We start from the raw sequence: 15526 nt of genomic DNA, 5'->3' as shown, positions 1-15526 counted from the left end.
GGGGGGGGGGGGGGGGGGGGGGGGCCCAGGCCTGGTGCTGCGTCCTCGCCGCGTCCTCACCGCGCACAGAGACGTCTGTGGTGGGAACCAGCTGGCACCCCTCGCTGTTTCCTCGACCGGTCAGCCCCGACTTTGACCTTGGTGCCAGGACGGGACTGTGAGACGTCTCCTGACCCCCTCGGCTCGTCGTGGGTGCCCGTGGGGCTCCTAGGTTGGCGTGGCTTACTGTGGCCCAGTCACGGGGCCTTCACAGCGGCCACCCGCCTGCAGGTGGGAGCCGAGTCCTCGGATGTCTGGCCGTTGCCCTCACGTGGCCTCCCGGGCCGCCGCGGCCCCCATGCAGGCCGAGCGCCGCTGTCTCTCGCTGTCACGTCAGGAACCGTCCCCAGCCCGCTCGCTCCTGCGGCAGATCTGCGTCTGGCAGGCGGAAGGTGAAAAACCAGCGAGTGGGTGGAGGCCAGACGTCCCGTGAACACCGTGTGACAAGGGAGATGTAAAGATGCGGCTGTGCATCCTGTCACGTCGTGCTTGTGTCCAAACAGGGTTGTTGGCACATCTGCGCGCATACTCATGCCAGTTCTGTGTTTTCAGGAGGGGGAAGGTGTCCACACAGAGTGCACACCGACGCTGCCTGGCCGGCTGAACTGTCACTGGGCTTCTCTTGGTTGATTGCAGGGGGAGAAGCCACTGAAGTCAATTTAGATTCAAAGCCTAATCATCCTCTAGGCTTGCAAGGAGGCCGCCTGGTCTGCTTGAAGGTTCCATCACCCCCTGCTTGGTGGCAGCAAGGCCGGCGCGCACAGTGAGCCTGGTCTCTGGAGCCGCTGGACGGGGGCAGTGGGCCCCGTGGCAGCCGCTGCAGGAGCAGGACTGTAGCTGCCGCGAACGTCGCCACGTCAGGCACCGGGGGAGCCGAGCTCCACGTCACCACATCCCCTCGGCTGCACTGGGCCGCGCTCGGAGCATCCTCAGTGTTTCAGGGTTCCTCCTGGCTGAGGCCCCGCCGTCACCTGTGTCCACATCATGGTGACCGAGCAGGGTCCCCGCAGAAGGACGGCCCTCGGGATGTAGGAGCAAAGCCCCATCTGTGGACGAGGGGCCCATCACAAAGAGCCGTGGACCAGCCATGCTCAGCTCTGGCTGCATAAGGTGACAACTTTCCAGAACCGTCCTGTGATTCTTCTGAGGTCTTTGTGTCCAGCAAGAGGCTGCAGGGCCTGGCCTTCACAGCTGACAGCCGTGGCCTCCGCGTCAGATGACACCTCCCACGGTGGCCGTGTGTGTGCGTGGACATCGGCACAGGCTCACATAGGGGGCGCGGCAGGTGCGGGACACCATGGCAGGGCCACCTGCAGGAAGTGAGATGCTGTGCCCCATCTCCCACTGAAGATCTGGGGGTCTCTCTTCAGACCTATGCACGGGGGACGTATCCGTACACGTGTGTGAATATTTGGAACAGCCTGACAAATACGTGAGGACACAGAGCGAGCGCCCACGTGCAGGCAAACGGCCTCTTCTGGAGACACGAGAGAGGACGGCTTCAGACGTTCCGTTGCCGTGAACGTTACCAGGTTCTTGACGCCGACACTGACAGTCCCCACTGTGCGCAGCCCCGGCCTGTTCTCTGCAATTCCCAGAAACCGTGTGAAGCCTGTTTTGGCTTCTCCTGCTGCACGACAGAGCTCACCAGAACTTGGCGGCTTCAACAAACAACACTGTTTGCCGGCCCTCGCGTGTGGCTGGACACAGCCGTGGCCCCCGGGTCTCCTCTGCAAGGCGCCGGGCACCCTCCATGGGCGCCAGGCCTCCTCAAGGCCCAGACTCAGAGGGGCCGTGCCGCACTGGGGCTCACCAGGTCCCAGCCTGCCCAGACGTGGAGGTAGGACACCCAGGGTGTAGACGTGGAGGGTCATCGGGCACAGCGTGACCGCCTGCCACACGACTAGACCACCTCCTTGTCAGACCTCTTACTAAGGCCCCAAAGCCACCAGAGACAGACCCCAGAAGAAAAGATCGCGTCCAGGGTCTCCCGAGACCTTAGCATGGAAGCAGGGCTCGCTGCCTGCGGGGAAGCGTCTGGAGCCAGAGTCCACACCACGCCAGACGCAGGCCGTGCCCGTTTTACGGAAGAGGACCAGAGTCGGGCCGTCGCGGGGCCACTCCGGCTGGGTGGTGCCCAGCGGTCCTTTGGCTTTTGGGGTCTGGCCGCTGTGGCAGGCCTTTGCCGGGGGGCGTCTCGGGTAGGGCCTTGCGGGTCGGGTGTCACTCGCCGGTTGTCCAGCTGGCACTCAGGCTGCAGCCCCGCTGCCCCGGGTGTTGGTCCCAGGGGTTCTGGAACTTGCACAGAATGGACCCTGCTGGCTGGCGTGCTACTCACACCCAGAAGCCAAGACTTGGTGCAGGGGAGACGCTGTGTTCAGATGCTTCTGGTGCTGACCGGGGAAGGTGGGCAGGGAAGGTGCCGTGCGCCCACAAGGGCAGCTGTGGTCGTGGGCGGCTGACCTCTGCGGGTGGGGTCTTAGGGTAACCCTGGGCCGAGACGCCTCCGGGTGTGGGCTCGTGGGGCGGCGGGGGCGTGGGAGCTGCTACCCCCTGGTAGCCCCAGCCTGCGACCTGCCTGGGACTGACCGTCCAGGAAACGGCCCTGACCCCCAGTCAGTGGACGAGAGCAGCGGCTGGGCCGCTCTTGTCCTCAGGAGGCTCATTCTCACTTTGTGGCCTCGGAATTCAGTGATCCTCCCATGCTTCTAAACTACACAGCATCTTGAACAGGCTTGCGAGGGATCACGCTACCCCGGCACCCCTCTGCCGAGATGGGCAGATGGGCAGGGCCCTGTCGGGTGCGCAGGCTCTGTTGGCGTCGGGGCCCAAGGGCCCTTCCCCTCCCGGCTCCGAGCTCTCCCCTTTGTCGGTGTCCCGGGACGCGCCCTCACCCCTGTCCCCGGGGACCTCCCCTCCCTGCAGGGCTCTCCTCGTGGGTGCGCATGCGACAGGCTGGGGAGGGGAGCGGGCTGCAGCTGCTGGACTGGGCAGTGGGCTCAGCATGACCTCTGCCCTCCCTGGCCTTCACGGCCCCAGCTGCACCTCTCCCTCCAGGGCACGGCCGCCTGCAGTGGAGGGTGCAGGGGTGTGCAGGCCGGCTGTGAGCCTTGAGGGCACTGCAGTAGTCAGAGTGGAGGCGTCCTGTGCACGCGTGGGGTGTCACCAGAGAGCCCCCTCGGCTTGGCCTGGCTCGCTCGTCTCTTCCTCCAGGCGCCTCCCCAGGAGGGCTCCAGAGAGTGGGCCCGGGTGGCAGTGGGCACGGCGGGGGGAGCGGCTCCAGGTTCTGGCCTCTTCCGCCTCTTTGAGGACCACGTGTGGCGACGCCACGTGCGGCCGTGTGGGAGGATTCATTTTCCGTATCAGCCATGTTGAGATGTAACTCACAGACCGCACAACTCGCCCGTCTAAAGTCCAAGGGCTTGGGTTGATTCAGAGCCCAGCACACATATCCCAGGACATTCTCCTCATCCCCAAAGAAGCTTTGCCCGCTAGCCGTCACCCGTGTCCTCCCGCAGCCTGGCAGCCGAGGACCGCTTTCTGTCTCCATGGACTTGCCTGCTCAGGACGTCCTGTGGGCCCAGCTCCTCCACCCAGCGAGGTCCTTGAGGTCCATCCCGCGGGAGCATCAGGACGTCACCCTCTGAGGGCCGGAGGGAGAACGTCCTGGTCATCGTTCGCCGTGCACGGCCGTCGGTGTCATTCGTGACGCCGCAGTGGCTCCGTGCGCGGGCTCCCGAGAGCACACATGTGTTGCTCCCCTGGGCGCTCCTGGCGTGGGTGTCGGGCCTCAGAGGTGCCGCAGCGGCTGGACCTTCCCTCACTCTGGAGGCGCATCTGCTGGTCCGCGGGGCTCCGACGGCCCGAATGTGCCACCACGTGTGGGTCAGAGGCAGCACCTCCGCCCTGGCCCTGCGGAGGGCCGGAAACAAGTGAGGCTGCTGGGGACCCTCGGGCCTCCGTTGGTGGCCCCCGCTCAGCCCTGTCCCACGGAGGCAGCTCCTCCCGAGGCGGCTGTGGAAGCCTCCTGGCGGTGGGTGGGGTGGGGAAGCCTTTCTGATGACTCACGCCGCAGGGAATTCCCTAATGATTCGGAATATTTTTACTTCTGGGCTTGCGCACAGTTTCCTACTGAGAAAGCCAGCAAACTCCTGATAAGGCTGGAACACAAAGGGCCATTCAGGGCCGATCGCTTCCCTTCCTGGTAGAGGCTGAACTTGCACAGGACGCCCAGCCGGGCCTGTGCACAAGAGGCGCCCAGAGGCCACATGGCCTCCCACCCGAGGGAGGCCAGGGCAGCTCTGGGGAGTCAGCAGCCAGCGGGGCTGCGGGTGCCGGTGGGGAGGGTCCCCGTGTGAGGACAGAGCAGGCAATCACCAGCCCGTGGCGTCTGCTCCTGTCTTGTCCCTGAGCAGGGCTGCGTGTGCACTTCTGACCAAGGAGACACTGGCCGCTAAGAGCTCACGCTGTGCTTGGGATCCCCAAGGCCAGCCCCTCAGCTGTGACTCAACCACAGAATAGAGACCTCGGGGCCAGAGCCCCCCAGGGCCAAGGTGACGGGGACACAGGGAGCCCTGGGCCTGTGAGTCGGGCTTTAGTGGTGTGGTTTGAAGGGTCTGCACTTTCAGAAACCGTGCCGGTGGCCAGGCCCGGCTGGCTCGCAGACCTGGTGCGCACAGTGGGACCTCCGGCCCCCAGGCAGGTGCTGTGACAAGGATGGTGTCCCAAAGGCCCAGGAAGCCGTGGAGGGAAGAGACCCCTCCCGCCCTGCGTGTCCTCAGCGTGCACACACCACCGCCCGCTCCACTGCATGCGTGTATTTCCCTTAATTTTTGTTCCACAGGTGAACCTGCAACAGCATTCCCGGGAGGCTGGTCTGGTCTCGGGTCCCTCCTGGAGGGCGGGTGGTGGTAAGGTGGACGCCGGGTAATGCTGGGCATCCCTGGCCCCCAGCGGCCTCAGCGTCCCCTCTCCTTCTGATGGGAGGCCCGTCAGCCTCTGTCGACAAAAGGCTGAGCGGCTGCCGACAGTTCAGGTTTTAGTGCTTAAAGCTGTTTTGGGGGAAAGGGACAAAGATAGGCTTTGTCATGAGAAAACTTGTTGATCTTAAAAGGCACCAAGGACATGGGAGGCCTGGTTACAGGAAGAGTAACTTGGATCTCCTCAAACCGGTGGGGGGCCCGACAGTGTGTCCGCATGTGCAGCAGGTCTGGGCTGCGCCACGCGGAAGCCTACGTCCCGTAGCGCTTTGCACAGGCGCTGGGATCCTCCCTCGTTTATCGGCCCAGAGTCAGGGCACTTTGTTCACTGAGTCCTGTGCTCACAGGACTGGAGCGTTTGCTGCTTTGCCTCCTGATGCCTTTAAGGGCGGTGGGTGTTCTTTCCGTTTCCTGTTATTTTTTCCTAGAGGAGAGATGGATGCGGGTCCCGTGGGCCTCCGGCCCATGTCTTATCACTGAGTGGGTCCATCTGGTGGATACTCAGCATGGGCATCTCCGCGTCCTGAGGGGCTGGTGTGGTCCTGGCACATCCCAGCCTCTCTGTGACTCACATTTCCTTTCTGCTCCACCCTCCGCCCCTGCCCGGCCAGCACTGCCAGGGAGAAAAAGGAGATTTTGTCTAATTTATTTATAATTTAGGATTTGGAACACACACACATTTCTTCTTGGAAAACAGAGAATAAGCAACAGCTCAGCCCATCCAGCTGTAGTGGTTTGTTTGGGGAGCCGACTTTATACAAGATGCAGAGGAAGGAGGCCCCTGTAGGAGACTGACGTCTATTAATTCAAAGTAACGGCCAGACGTGGTCCACAAACAGCGTGCCTGCCAGAGGGACTTCCCAGCTCCCAGAACATGGCTCCGCTCCGTCACCCCGGAGGGCGGGCTTCCAGGCTTCGGCTCCCTCGAGGGCCTGGTCCGGGGGACAATAAACCCTTTCTTTCATGGCACTGGAGCCTTTTCAGTTTTTTCAAACATGCAAACGCCACAGGGTGAGGTTAAAAATACCTTGTGTTTTGCATTTCTGTATCCTGATGCGGCAAAGCACAGTCACAGAGAGGATTTTCTTGTTCACCCGACAGTTCCCCTGAGCTGGGGCAGGACCCGAGGCTCCCGGGCCCCTGCTCATTAGAATAACCCTGCTCCCGAGACACCAAGGGCTCTGTGGCCCCGGTCGCGAGGCCCCGCTCCCCCCCTGTACACCGTAGGCCAGACTCAAACCGGGTCCGAGTCCCAAGACCAGCGCCCTTCTTACCCGGGTCATCCGCGCACCTCCCAGGCTCGCTCCCCTTGGAGACCCGAGCGTGGACCCCACCCGGGGCTGGCGCTGGGGATGCTCGCTGGCACGTGGCTCCTTCCTGCAGAGCGGGGGTGTCCAGGCCCCACCAGGTCGCTGCTCTCGGGTTTGGGTTTGAGCTTCCTCCCAGGGCCTCGTGGCCTCTCTCCAGCCAGTCAGTCAGGTGCGGCATCCCAGTCGCACCAGCTGCTAGTGGGCCGGCCAGGCCAGGGTGGACCCTCTCATCAGAGGGTTCCCGCCCCGAGTCCCGTCTGCCTGCATCCAGGTGTGATTTCGGGGCGGTGCCCGGTCAGGACAGAGTAACGGATTTCTCGCGCCCTTTCTTGCAGACGGCCACCACATCTGGGAGATGGAGGCGAAAATCGACGGAGCCCTGTGCAAGCCGGTGAGTGCGGCGGGCGGCCATGGGCGTCGCTCTCTGGTCGGGGCTTTTTATGGGCAGCGGCGCCTGGCCCGAGGCACATGGCTTCTGCTTTGTTAAAACGAACCACTGATGAACATAACAGAGAGAGCGAGGAATAGAAATGGTTGGGAAACGCCTCGTGACATAAGCGCTCTTGGGGCTTGCAGCACGGGGCCGACTCGGATGCGGGGCCACCAGGGAGGACAGGGCGCCTCGTGCGCTGCAGGCCCCCCACCAGGAAGACCAGGATGCACTCATACCCCTGGGGCCTGCTGTCCCCTCTGGCTGCCATCGTCACCAGGGCCCCAGGGGCCCCACTGCCCCCGCCCCCAGGACCTGCTGTCCGGAACCTGAGCGCACCTTCCCCCCCTCCCGGGCAGGTGGGCCTCGGGGTTCCGCCAGCATCCTTGACAGTGACCCCTCACTGCTGTCCTCCCAGGGAAGAGCCAGGACACAGACGCGGGGTCAGACCTCAGTGTGCTCAACCGGCTTGTCCGTTGGCCGGCAGCCGGGGCCCCTGCGGGGACAGGCTCCCGCTGCACACGCCTGACCTCTGAGGGGTCGCTGCGCTGGCCCAGGGCGTACCTGAGCCCATCCTTACGCGCGGCCTCCCATGGCCCTCGTGGTTGTTCACGCACGGAGGGACCTGAGGCAGAATGATTGTTTCTTGAGTTGTCGATGGAGGATGTTTTCTGTCTGAAGTTACGTAGCTGCTGCAGCTTTCTCTGGCTGAGTATTAATATGGCACACCTTTCAGTCTGTGTCTTTGTGTTTTAAGCGGGCCCTTGCAGACAGCAAAGAGCTGGGCCTTGTGTTCTTACCTGCCCTGACAGTCTCTGTCTTCTAGTTGGGGTGTTGAGACCATTGTGTGTGAAGTGAAGGGGCTGGGTTACTGTGCACCACTGAGTGCGTGTGTGTCCTACTTAGTCCCAGAAGAGCAGTAGAAACCTTCAGGTAACCTCATGTACAGGCTAATAGCAGGTGACTTTCCAGAGACGTTCACAGATCTTCCAGGCTCTCTGCCTCGTCCCACCAGCCACTCCTGACGCAGGTGTGTGGATGCAGGGAATGGGGGTCACGGTTCAGAATCTCGTCCGGTTAAGGACTGAATTTTTCCCTCGGGCTCCCTCGTGTGAGCAGGGGACCTTGGGCTGTGGGCTTTGCCGAAGGGGTCTAGGTGCCCTCTGCGCGGCGGCCGGGAGGACACGTGCTGGGAGGAGGCCCTGGGCCTGCGCTCCCTCCGCACGGGTGGCGCCGTCAGGAGCAGCGTCTTTCACCTGCGACTTAAGCTTTCTTTTCCAAGCACCAACCCATTTACCAGAAGGCTTTTCAAATGGTGTCAGAAGGAGATGCTTCCCCCCTGGCCCAGGGGCGACACCTGTGTCCATGACCTCACTTCCCCCAAGGTGTCCAGGCCTCTAACCTCACACGTCCTCTTGGGCTCCTCCTGGCCCCCCCGAGAAAGTGCCCCGTCTCAGGCAGCTCCACTTTCCGACGGGGAACTCTGGGTCCCACAGGCCCGGCAGCTGCAGAGCCGGCCCTCAGGTTTGCTGTGACAGACACCGGCCACCAGCCGTCACCCCGAAACGGGGGCCCTCAGCTCCCAGTTCCAGCCCCACCGCAGGCCCGAGTCCTCTGCCCCCAGGCCCCAGTGCCGCCCACCCCTTCTCCCTGGGCAGGAAGGAGAGGCCTCTGCAGAAGCTATGCGTCTGTTGGCATCGAAATAATTCCGCCAAGTTTGCATGTTCAGATTTTCCGTTGTTGAGTTTCCTTTTCCACTGTGAACAGTGCATATATTAAAGAAAGCTTAACAGTTATCAGTCATGTGTTCTAAGAGAAACGTAGGACATGTGAATAATGATGTGCTTTACAGTCACCATTTCATCTTTCTTATCTCTTAAATGAAGTTTACTTTTATATTTTTTTTTCTAATTATAAAAGAGTGTCACATTCACTGTGGAAAATTGGAAGATATAGCAAAGTATAACCAAAGAAAACGCCTAGTGTAATTTCACCACTTGGATATAGCCACCATTAACATTTGGGCGTATTTCCTTCCATCCTTTTCCTGTCATGGGTGTGTATCTACATGTGCACACACGTATATACGTGTACCTTATGTTGTGTGCATATTTAAAACAAGGTCGGATTGTGCTGTATATATAGTTTATGTACTATTGTGAGCAATTTAGACAACGGGTTTTCTTTTTTTTATTAATTTATTTATCTTATTTATTTATTTTTGGCTGCGTTGGGTCTGTTGCCGCACACGGGCTTTTCTCTAGTTGCGGCGAGCGGGGGCTAATCTTGGTTGCGGTGCGCATGCTTCTTCTCGTTGCGGTGGCTTCTCTTGTTGTGGCTCACGGGCTCTAGGTGCGTGGGCTTCAGTAACTGTGGCTCGCGGGCTTAGTTGCTCCACGGCCTGTGGGATCCTCCCGGACCAGGGATCGAACCCATGTCCCCTGCACTGGCAGGTGGATCCTTAACCACTGCGCCACCAGGGAAGCCCCCAGACAGTGGGTGTTCTTAAAGCAGGTGACATGGATGTACTGAGTGCCGTTTGTGACCCTTACTCTGTTCCTGTCGTGACAGGTTTTCCTGTCACTGCATTTTCCTTCCCACCTCTACCTTACTGTGTATTTAGCATTAGTGCTCCCACGAGGACAGAACTTTGTCACAAAATTTCATAGTTTGTCTAGCATATCAGTCTGTGCCCACATCAAAAACACAGCCCTCCAGCCTCTTAGAACCCACAGAAGCCGACCGCGCGACGTGGAACCTGCTCGGGGCTCCTCGCCCTGCCGGACGCAGCCGCTCCTGTTGATGCCTCCCCGCTTTGCTTCTGGTCTCGGCTTAGGCAAACCCTCTTCCTTTCTGTCTCTTGTCCTGGTTCCTTCTGTAGAGATCGGGCTCCGGTCACCGCGGGCCACCGTGTCTGCCATCGTGGTGCACCAGCTGTGTGCCGGGCGCCAGCGTCACCGGCAGGGTCGCCTCATATCATTGAATCCTCAGAAAACAGCCCCCGAGGAGTGTCTTTCTCTTTCGGTTCCCTGTGCACGTGGTGGAGCTAAGACTCAGAGATGGCAGAGCCAGGGCAGAAACCCGGACCCGTCGGGCCGCAGCCAGGCTCCTGAACACCGGCCGCGTAGCTGGGGTGCAGACTCTCAGCAGGGGTCTGGCCGGGCGCACACCCTCATCTCCACTGGGCCTGTCCCCTTGGGGTTCCTCTGCTCAGGCAGGAGACCTGCACGCTCGTGGCTTCTTCCAAATGGAATGAAGCTGTTAGCACAACAGGGGCCCATTGCCTGACCCAAGTGTGGCCCCAGGGGATGGAGCCCAGAGGGGGCTGCAGCCCGGGTCCCGGCCCCTCCGGCCCTGCCGCTCGTGTGCCCTCAGCAGCAGGCTTCTGAGCCCCATTTCTTCACCTGGAAAGGGAAGAGGTTGCCCTGAAGTTCTCCTCAGATTTCATTATTAACAGGATTCAATCAATTTTGCTGTTAAATTGGGTAACAGGCTCCAGTTACTCTAATTAAAAGAAAAAGGGATGCCATGGATTTTTCTTATACATTTTCCTACTTGTTAACTGAAATCATATGACAAAAAACCTTGAAGAAACTTTCTGGATGTGAACTCTCTCCCCCCTCCCTAAATCAAGGGCACCTCTCTGGCGCCAAGGACGGGCCCTCGTGTGGACGCCCGGTCTCAGCACACGGACCCCAGCCTTGCTTCCTTCTCCCACACGCACGCTGCCCCACGGCGACCCGTGTTTATATCTGTACTTGAAAGGGCACAGTTTTGTAAACGTGTCGCTGACTTTTCATTTAAAACATGGAAAGGTAACAGCAGCTTCCGCAAGCCACCCTGATGCATCCGTGCCTGACTGTCCGCCCCTCCCAAGTTCGCTGAGTCCGACTCTCCCGTCCCCTTCGATTTGAGAGGGTCATGGCTTGGGCTTTGGGCCGTCGGAACCGAGCATCTGCGGCGAGCACTTCCCCTGGGTCTTCGTTGCCAGTTACCTGAACTGCTGCTCCCAGCTTCCCCAGGAGCACCAAGTCGGCGAATGTGGGCTTAGTTTTCTGAAGGTCATGCCTTGGCTTGGGGGCAGAGGGGCGTGGGAGACTTCCCTGCCCGTTAGTGGGCCCGCTCTTAGCATCTGTGCTCACGGCTTCTCTCCCGGACCAAGTCGGTGGCAGCGTAGGTGAAGCCCCCCGCCTCCCTACCTCGCACACACCCTCAGCCCACCTTTCGGCTCTGCTGGGAGGAATCAGGGTCCCTGCAGGCTCTCAGCGTGGCCTCTCTGAAGGGCAAACCTGCTGCGTGTTTCACGCTCCGGGAGGGCCTGGGTGTGTCTGTGCGTTTGCGAGACGCTCACCGCCCCCTCCTCCTGCCGCTTTCTCACTAGAATTCGCTGGTGGTGGAGATCCCGCCTTTTCGCAACCAGAGGATAACCAGCCCCGTCCAAGTCAGCTTCTACGTGTGCAACGGGAAGCGCAAGAGGAGCCAGTACCAGCTCTTCACCTACCTGCCCGCCAACGGTAACGCTCTCTTTCTAACCTAATCGCTGCGAACGAACCCACGCGGTGCTTTTTCTGAAAGAAAATCAGGAGCCCTGACACGTGGTGGCTTCAGACCGTGTGGTCGCGCTGCACGCCTGAGCTGCTACCGTCCTGTTAGCAAGATCACGTCATCGGTTGCTTCCAAAGAAAAGTGAAGCTTTCAGTGTATTTTCCTTTATTACTCTTGGGGCTGGGGGCTGCATTTGGGGATAATTACTGATCATTTTGCTGGCTGCTTGCAGATAATACAACCGCCAAGGGGGAGAAAAGGTGCAGCTCTTCTGTACAGAGAAGCTGAGGTGGCCTTGGTGTGAGTTTAAATTCTAGAGATGTTTAAGGCAGAGAAGCAAATAGTTATAATGATTTTGCAGGTGCCTTTAGAAATAAACCCTTGTATGAAGCCTGAAGGCTGGTGGTTGGTGTGATCATTAACTAACGGTAATGATTTCTGTCCTCGAGCTGACATCCCACGGAAAACTCTTGGTTGGATAATTGCATCTCCGGTGACCAGGAGGCTTGCACTCCGAAACACCCTTTACTCGACCAAAAAGCGCCTCGTCCAGATTGTCCCCTCGCACGCTCTGAGGATGGTCTCTTGGCCTGAAAAAGACCTGTTTACCTTCTCTACTTTTCAGGCTGTTTTCTGAAGGAGAACAGCATCATGTGTTGTTTCGCTTCTGAACTAGTAGAAAGTTGTTTCTCGGTGTTGCTCAGACCAGAGGCCTGGTGCCCGGGGCCCATGCCGCCCTCCTCCAGGCCGGCAGGGTGCGTGTCCAGAGAGGGCCGCGTCCTGATTCACCTGTGTCACTTAAGAACAGCTGTGCCAACAGTCTTGTTATACTGTGACTGCTGTTTTAAAAACTTGAGATTCATATAACCTAGGAGGGAAACCATGCACTAGGACTAATTGCAAAAGCAGCCACGTCATCATCTTAGTAAAAGCAAGATGTTTTCGAAGGCTTCGGTCTTCTCCTAGTGTGAAATGTCACGTACGATAGACTAGGTGATAGAAAGCCCTGGAAAACCCGAGGGGATAGCAAGTAGAATCAACCGTTTTTCGGGCAGACGCTAGCCACGCCTGTCCAGGCTTGAATAACGTGGTCTCGTGCTCATCACGTCACGAGCGTGTACGTGAACAGACCTGCAGGAGTGCGCGTTGCCGTGGGGCCGTCTGTGGGGGACCCCTCCGGGACTTCTGTGATGGGTGCCGCGCACTCCACTAATCCTGCCTGTTCTCGGATGTGGTACTACATTCCTTACAGCAGAAAATATTCAGTCTTTGTTTGGAAATGTAATGATCATGTCCTAATTAAAATTCAAGCATGGTTGACTAAAAATTGAATGCTTTAAAGAAAACCTAGGCTTATAAAGAAAAATTCCTTTCTAAAGCAGTTTAGAAATCAGCTCGAACGTTGTTTCCTGCAGTTCCTGCTCGAAGTTCACCTCCCGCTTAACACAGACGCCTCCAGTCAGAGGGAGGGGGTCTGCGCGCAAACCAGGCCCCCCTTTCACGGGGGGTGCCGAGGCCCCCAGAGACACGTCACTGAGATCCTGGGGCAGGGCTGTCGAGGGGCCACCGTCTCCCCCCATCCCTACAGCTGCCGTTCAGTCCTGCAGGCTCCCTCCCGCCAGGGGCTGACCTGCCCCCTGCTCCGCACCCCATCACCCCCGTGTCGGCCCAGCACACCCATCGCTCATGCTTGTGGACCGTCACCCGGACCCCCGGTCCCTCGAGCTGGTGACCCAGCCCCGCCCACAGAGCCGTCCATCCATCCGCCCATCCCTCCGGAGCATGACTGTCTGGCTCTGTGGCCTGTGCTGCTTTCATCAGGCCCTGGTCTCCCTTCACTTCTCTCCTGGAAATCTGCCCCATCCCCAGGGGGTCGAGGGGTCCGTGCCACCCACGCCCGAGAGCCCCGGCCCTGCCCTGCCTTCCTGGGTGGCCCTGCCCCGTGGGGCTGTGAGCTTCCTGGGAGCAGGGACCCCAGCCGGCCCTGACTCCGTGCCCGGATCGTGGGGACCGTCCTTCTGTGCTTTTCTTTTTTAAAAAATAAATGGACCAGTGAAAGACCGGAACTCGAGCTTCCAGTTCTAGGTTTGGTGTTTTTTCTCGCGGTCGCTTCTGCCCCCTGCAGCTTCGGGCTGAGTCTTCACATGGCTCAGCAGGTGGTGTTGGTTAGGGGCCAGGTGGGCCGGGCCACCTCTGTCACCTCCTTCCCACGTCTGCTCTCAGCCGGTCCTTACCCTCCGAAGCCTCCGCTGCAGAGAAGCCTACCACCCCATCGCCCGCCGTCTGACGCATCAAGTAGTGTCTGTTGTTCAAACTGGAAGGAAGCCCGGCTGCGGGTCTGCGCGGGGCCTGGGCAGCTTGGGCCGCTCCCCGTCTCTGAGGGCCATGTTTGGGGGAAAGTCTCCAGGTGCGTGTAGAACGCCCTGAGCGAGCAGAGTGTGTACAGCGGGGGTTCCTGGCGGGAAGGTCAAGGGCAGAGCAGAGAAGACAGCCGGGCAGTTGCAGGAGAGGCCACGGACCCACCCACGTGCAGCCAGGGAGGTTTTGCTCAGTTTCTTGTTTGTCGCTGTCTGGGTTTAACCGCAGTCTCCTGAAAGAAAGCGTCCGCTCTCTCCAGCGCTGCGAGCTGAGGGGCCCTGGTACCTGTCACGAGGCCGACACGCCGAGGAAACAGCCCCACTTGAAGAGGGAAAGCAGCCTGCTCTGTGGGGAGCGGCCCCTGGGTTCGGGGGGACGACGGCGTCCACCCTGGCTGTGTCCCCAGGGCTCCCGTTTCCGACGCTGCCCAGTGACCCCGGGACGAGCAGGCAGGGGCGGCAGCTCACACACTAGGGGGGAATCCCAGCCAATGACTTCACAGTCATGGGCCAAAGTCAGCATGTTCCTAAAATGAGGTCAGTCATGACAGATCCTCGGGTCTGGAGGGTCTGTCTCTTCCCCTGAGATGTTTCTAGCTGGTCCCCAGGAGTGCCTGCGGTGGCACCGGGCCCCCTGCCCACCTGTTGCTCGGGGTGAGGGCCCTGGAGCTTCACCAGAGTCAGCCAGGGAGGCCCTGAGGGTGTCTATCCTGGGCCTAAAGCCCACCCGACACTCCCACCTGAAGGCTGAAGGGAGCCGGGACGGGGCGCCCTCTGTGGCTGGTGGGAGCCGGGACGGGGCACCTGCTGTGGTTGGCGGGAGCCGGGACGGGGCGCCCGCTGTGGCTGGTGGGAGCCGGGAAGGGGCGCCCGCTGTGGCTGAGGGGAGCTGGGACGGGGCACCCGCTGTGGCTGGCGGGAGCCAGGACGGGGCGCCCGCTGTGGCTGGTGGCGGCCGCTGCCCGTGGGCCTTCTGGAACCTTCCTGAGTTGGCTCAGTGGCGTGGCGGTGAGCGTGCATTGGAGGGGGACGGTGCACAGCTACGCATGTCAGGCTTGTGCAGGCGCTGTGATGCGCCTTCTCCTGGGAACTCCCGCGTCCCGGAGGTCGCTGTTAGTAAATTCCCAGTTTTACGGCCGCTCTCGCTGTTGCAGCAGGAGAACGAGGGACCGATGTTTTCATTTCTTTCCACGTTAAACCTTTAAACCTGCCGCCGCAGAGAGGCAGGGAATTGGCTGCCCCCCACCGGGCCCCCAGGGAGGGATGAGTCAGGGCTGGGCCGGGGCCTGTGGGGAGGGTTTGAAAGCCGCCCTTCTGCGCGGGCCTGAGCTCCTCACAGTGTGTCCCCTGAGCGAGCAGAGTGTGTACAGCGGGGGTTCCTGGCGGGAAGGTCAAGGGCAGAGCAGAGAAGACAGCCGGGCAGTTGCAGGAGAGGCCACGGACCCACCCACGTGCAGCCAGGGAGGTTTTGCTCAGTTTCTTGTTTGTCGCTGTCTGGGTTTAACCGCAGTCTCCTGAAAGAAAGCGTCCGCTCTCTCCAGCGCTGCGAGCTGAGGGGCCCTGGTACCTGTCACGAGGCCGACACGCCGAGGAAACAGCCCCACTTGAAGAGGGAAAGCAGCCTGCTCTGTGGGGAGCGGCCCCTGGGTTCGGGGGGACGACGGCGTCCACCCTGGCTGTGTCCCCAGGGCTCCCGTTTCCGACGCTGCCCAGTGACCCCGGGACGAGCAGGCAGGGGCGGCAGCTCACACACTAGGGGGGAATCCCAGCCAATGACTTCACAGTCATGGGCCAAAGTCAGCATGTTCCTAAAATGAGGTCAGTCATGACAGATCCTCGGGTCTGGAGGGTCTGTCTCTTCCCCTG

General features: G+C 60.3%; 1 protein-coding gene across 1 annotated transcript in view; it reads left to right on the top strand.

Annotated features, from left to right (window-relative positions):
- The window catches only part of NFATC1 (nuclear factor of activated T cells 1), a 63337-nt gene extending 52042 nt beyond the window's left edge, over nt 1–11295 (top strand). Inside the window, exons 7-8 of the mRNA XM_007449961.1 lie at nt 6664–6719; nt 11140–11295. Coding sequence (XP_007450023.1) covers nt 6664–6719; nt 11140–11295 — 212 coding nt within the window. The remainder of the gene's footprint in view (nt 1–6663; nt 6720–11139) is intronic.
- The last annotated feature ends 4231 nt before the right edge of the window (nt 11296–15526 follow it).

The sequence above is a fragment of the Lipotes vexillifer genome, unplaced genomic scaffold (genome assembly GCF_000442215.2).
Source record: "Lipotes vexillifer unplaced genomic scaffold, Lipotes_vexillifer_v1.1 scaffold1012, whole genome shotgun sequence".
Classification (NCBI taxonomy): Eukaryota; Metazoa; Chordata; class Mammalia; order Artiodactyla; family Lipotidae; genus Lipotes; species Lipotes vexillifer.
Note: the sequence above shows the minus strand (reverse complement) of the source record. Positions and strands in the feature narration are given on the sequence as shown.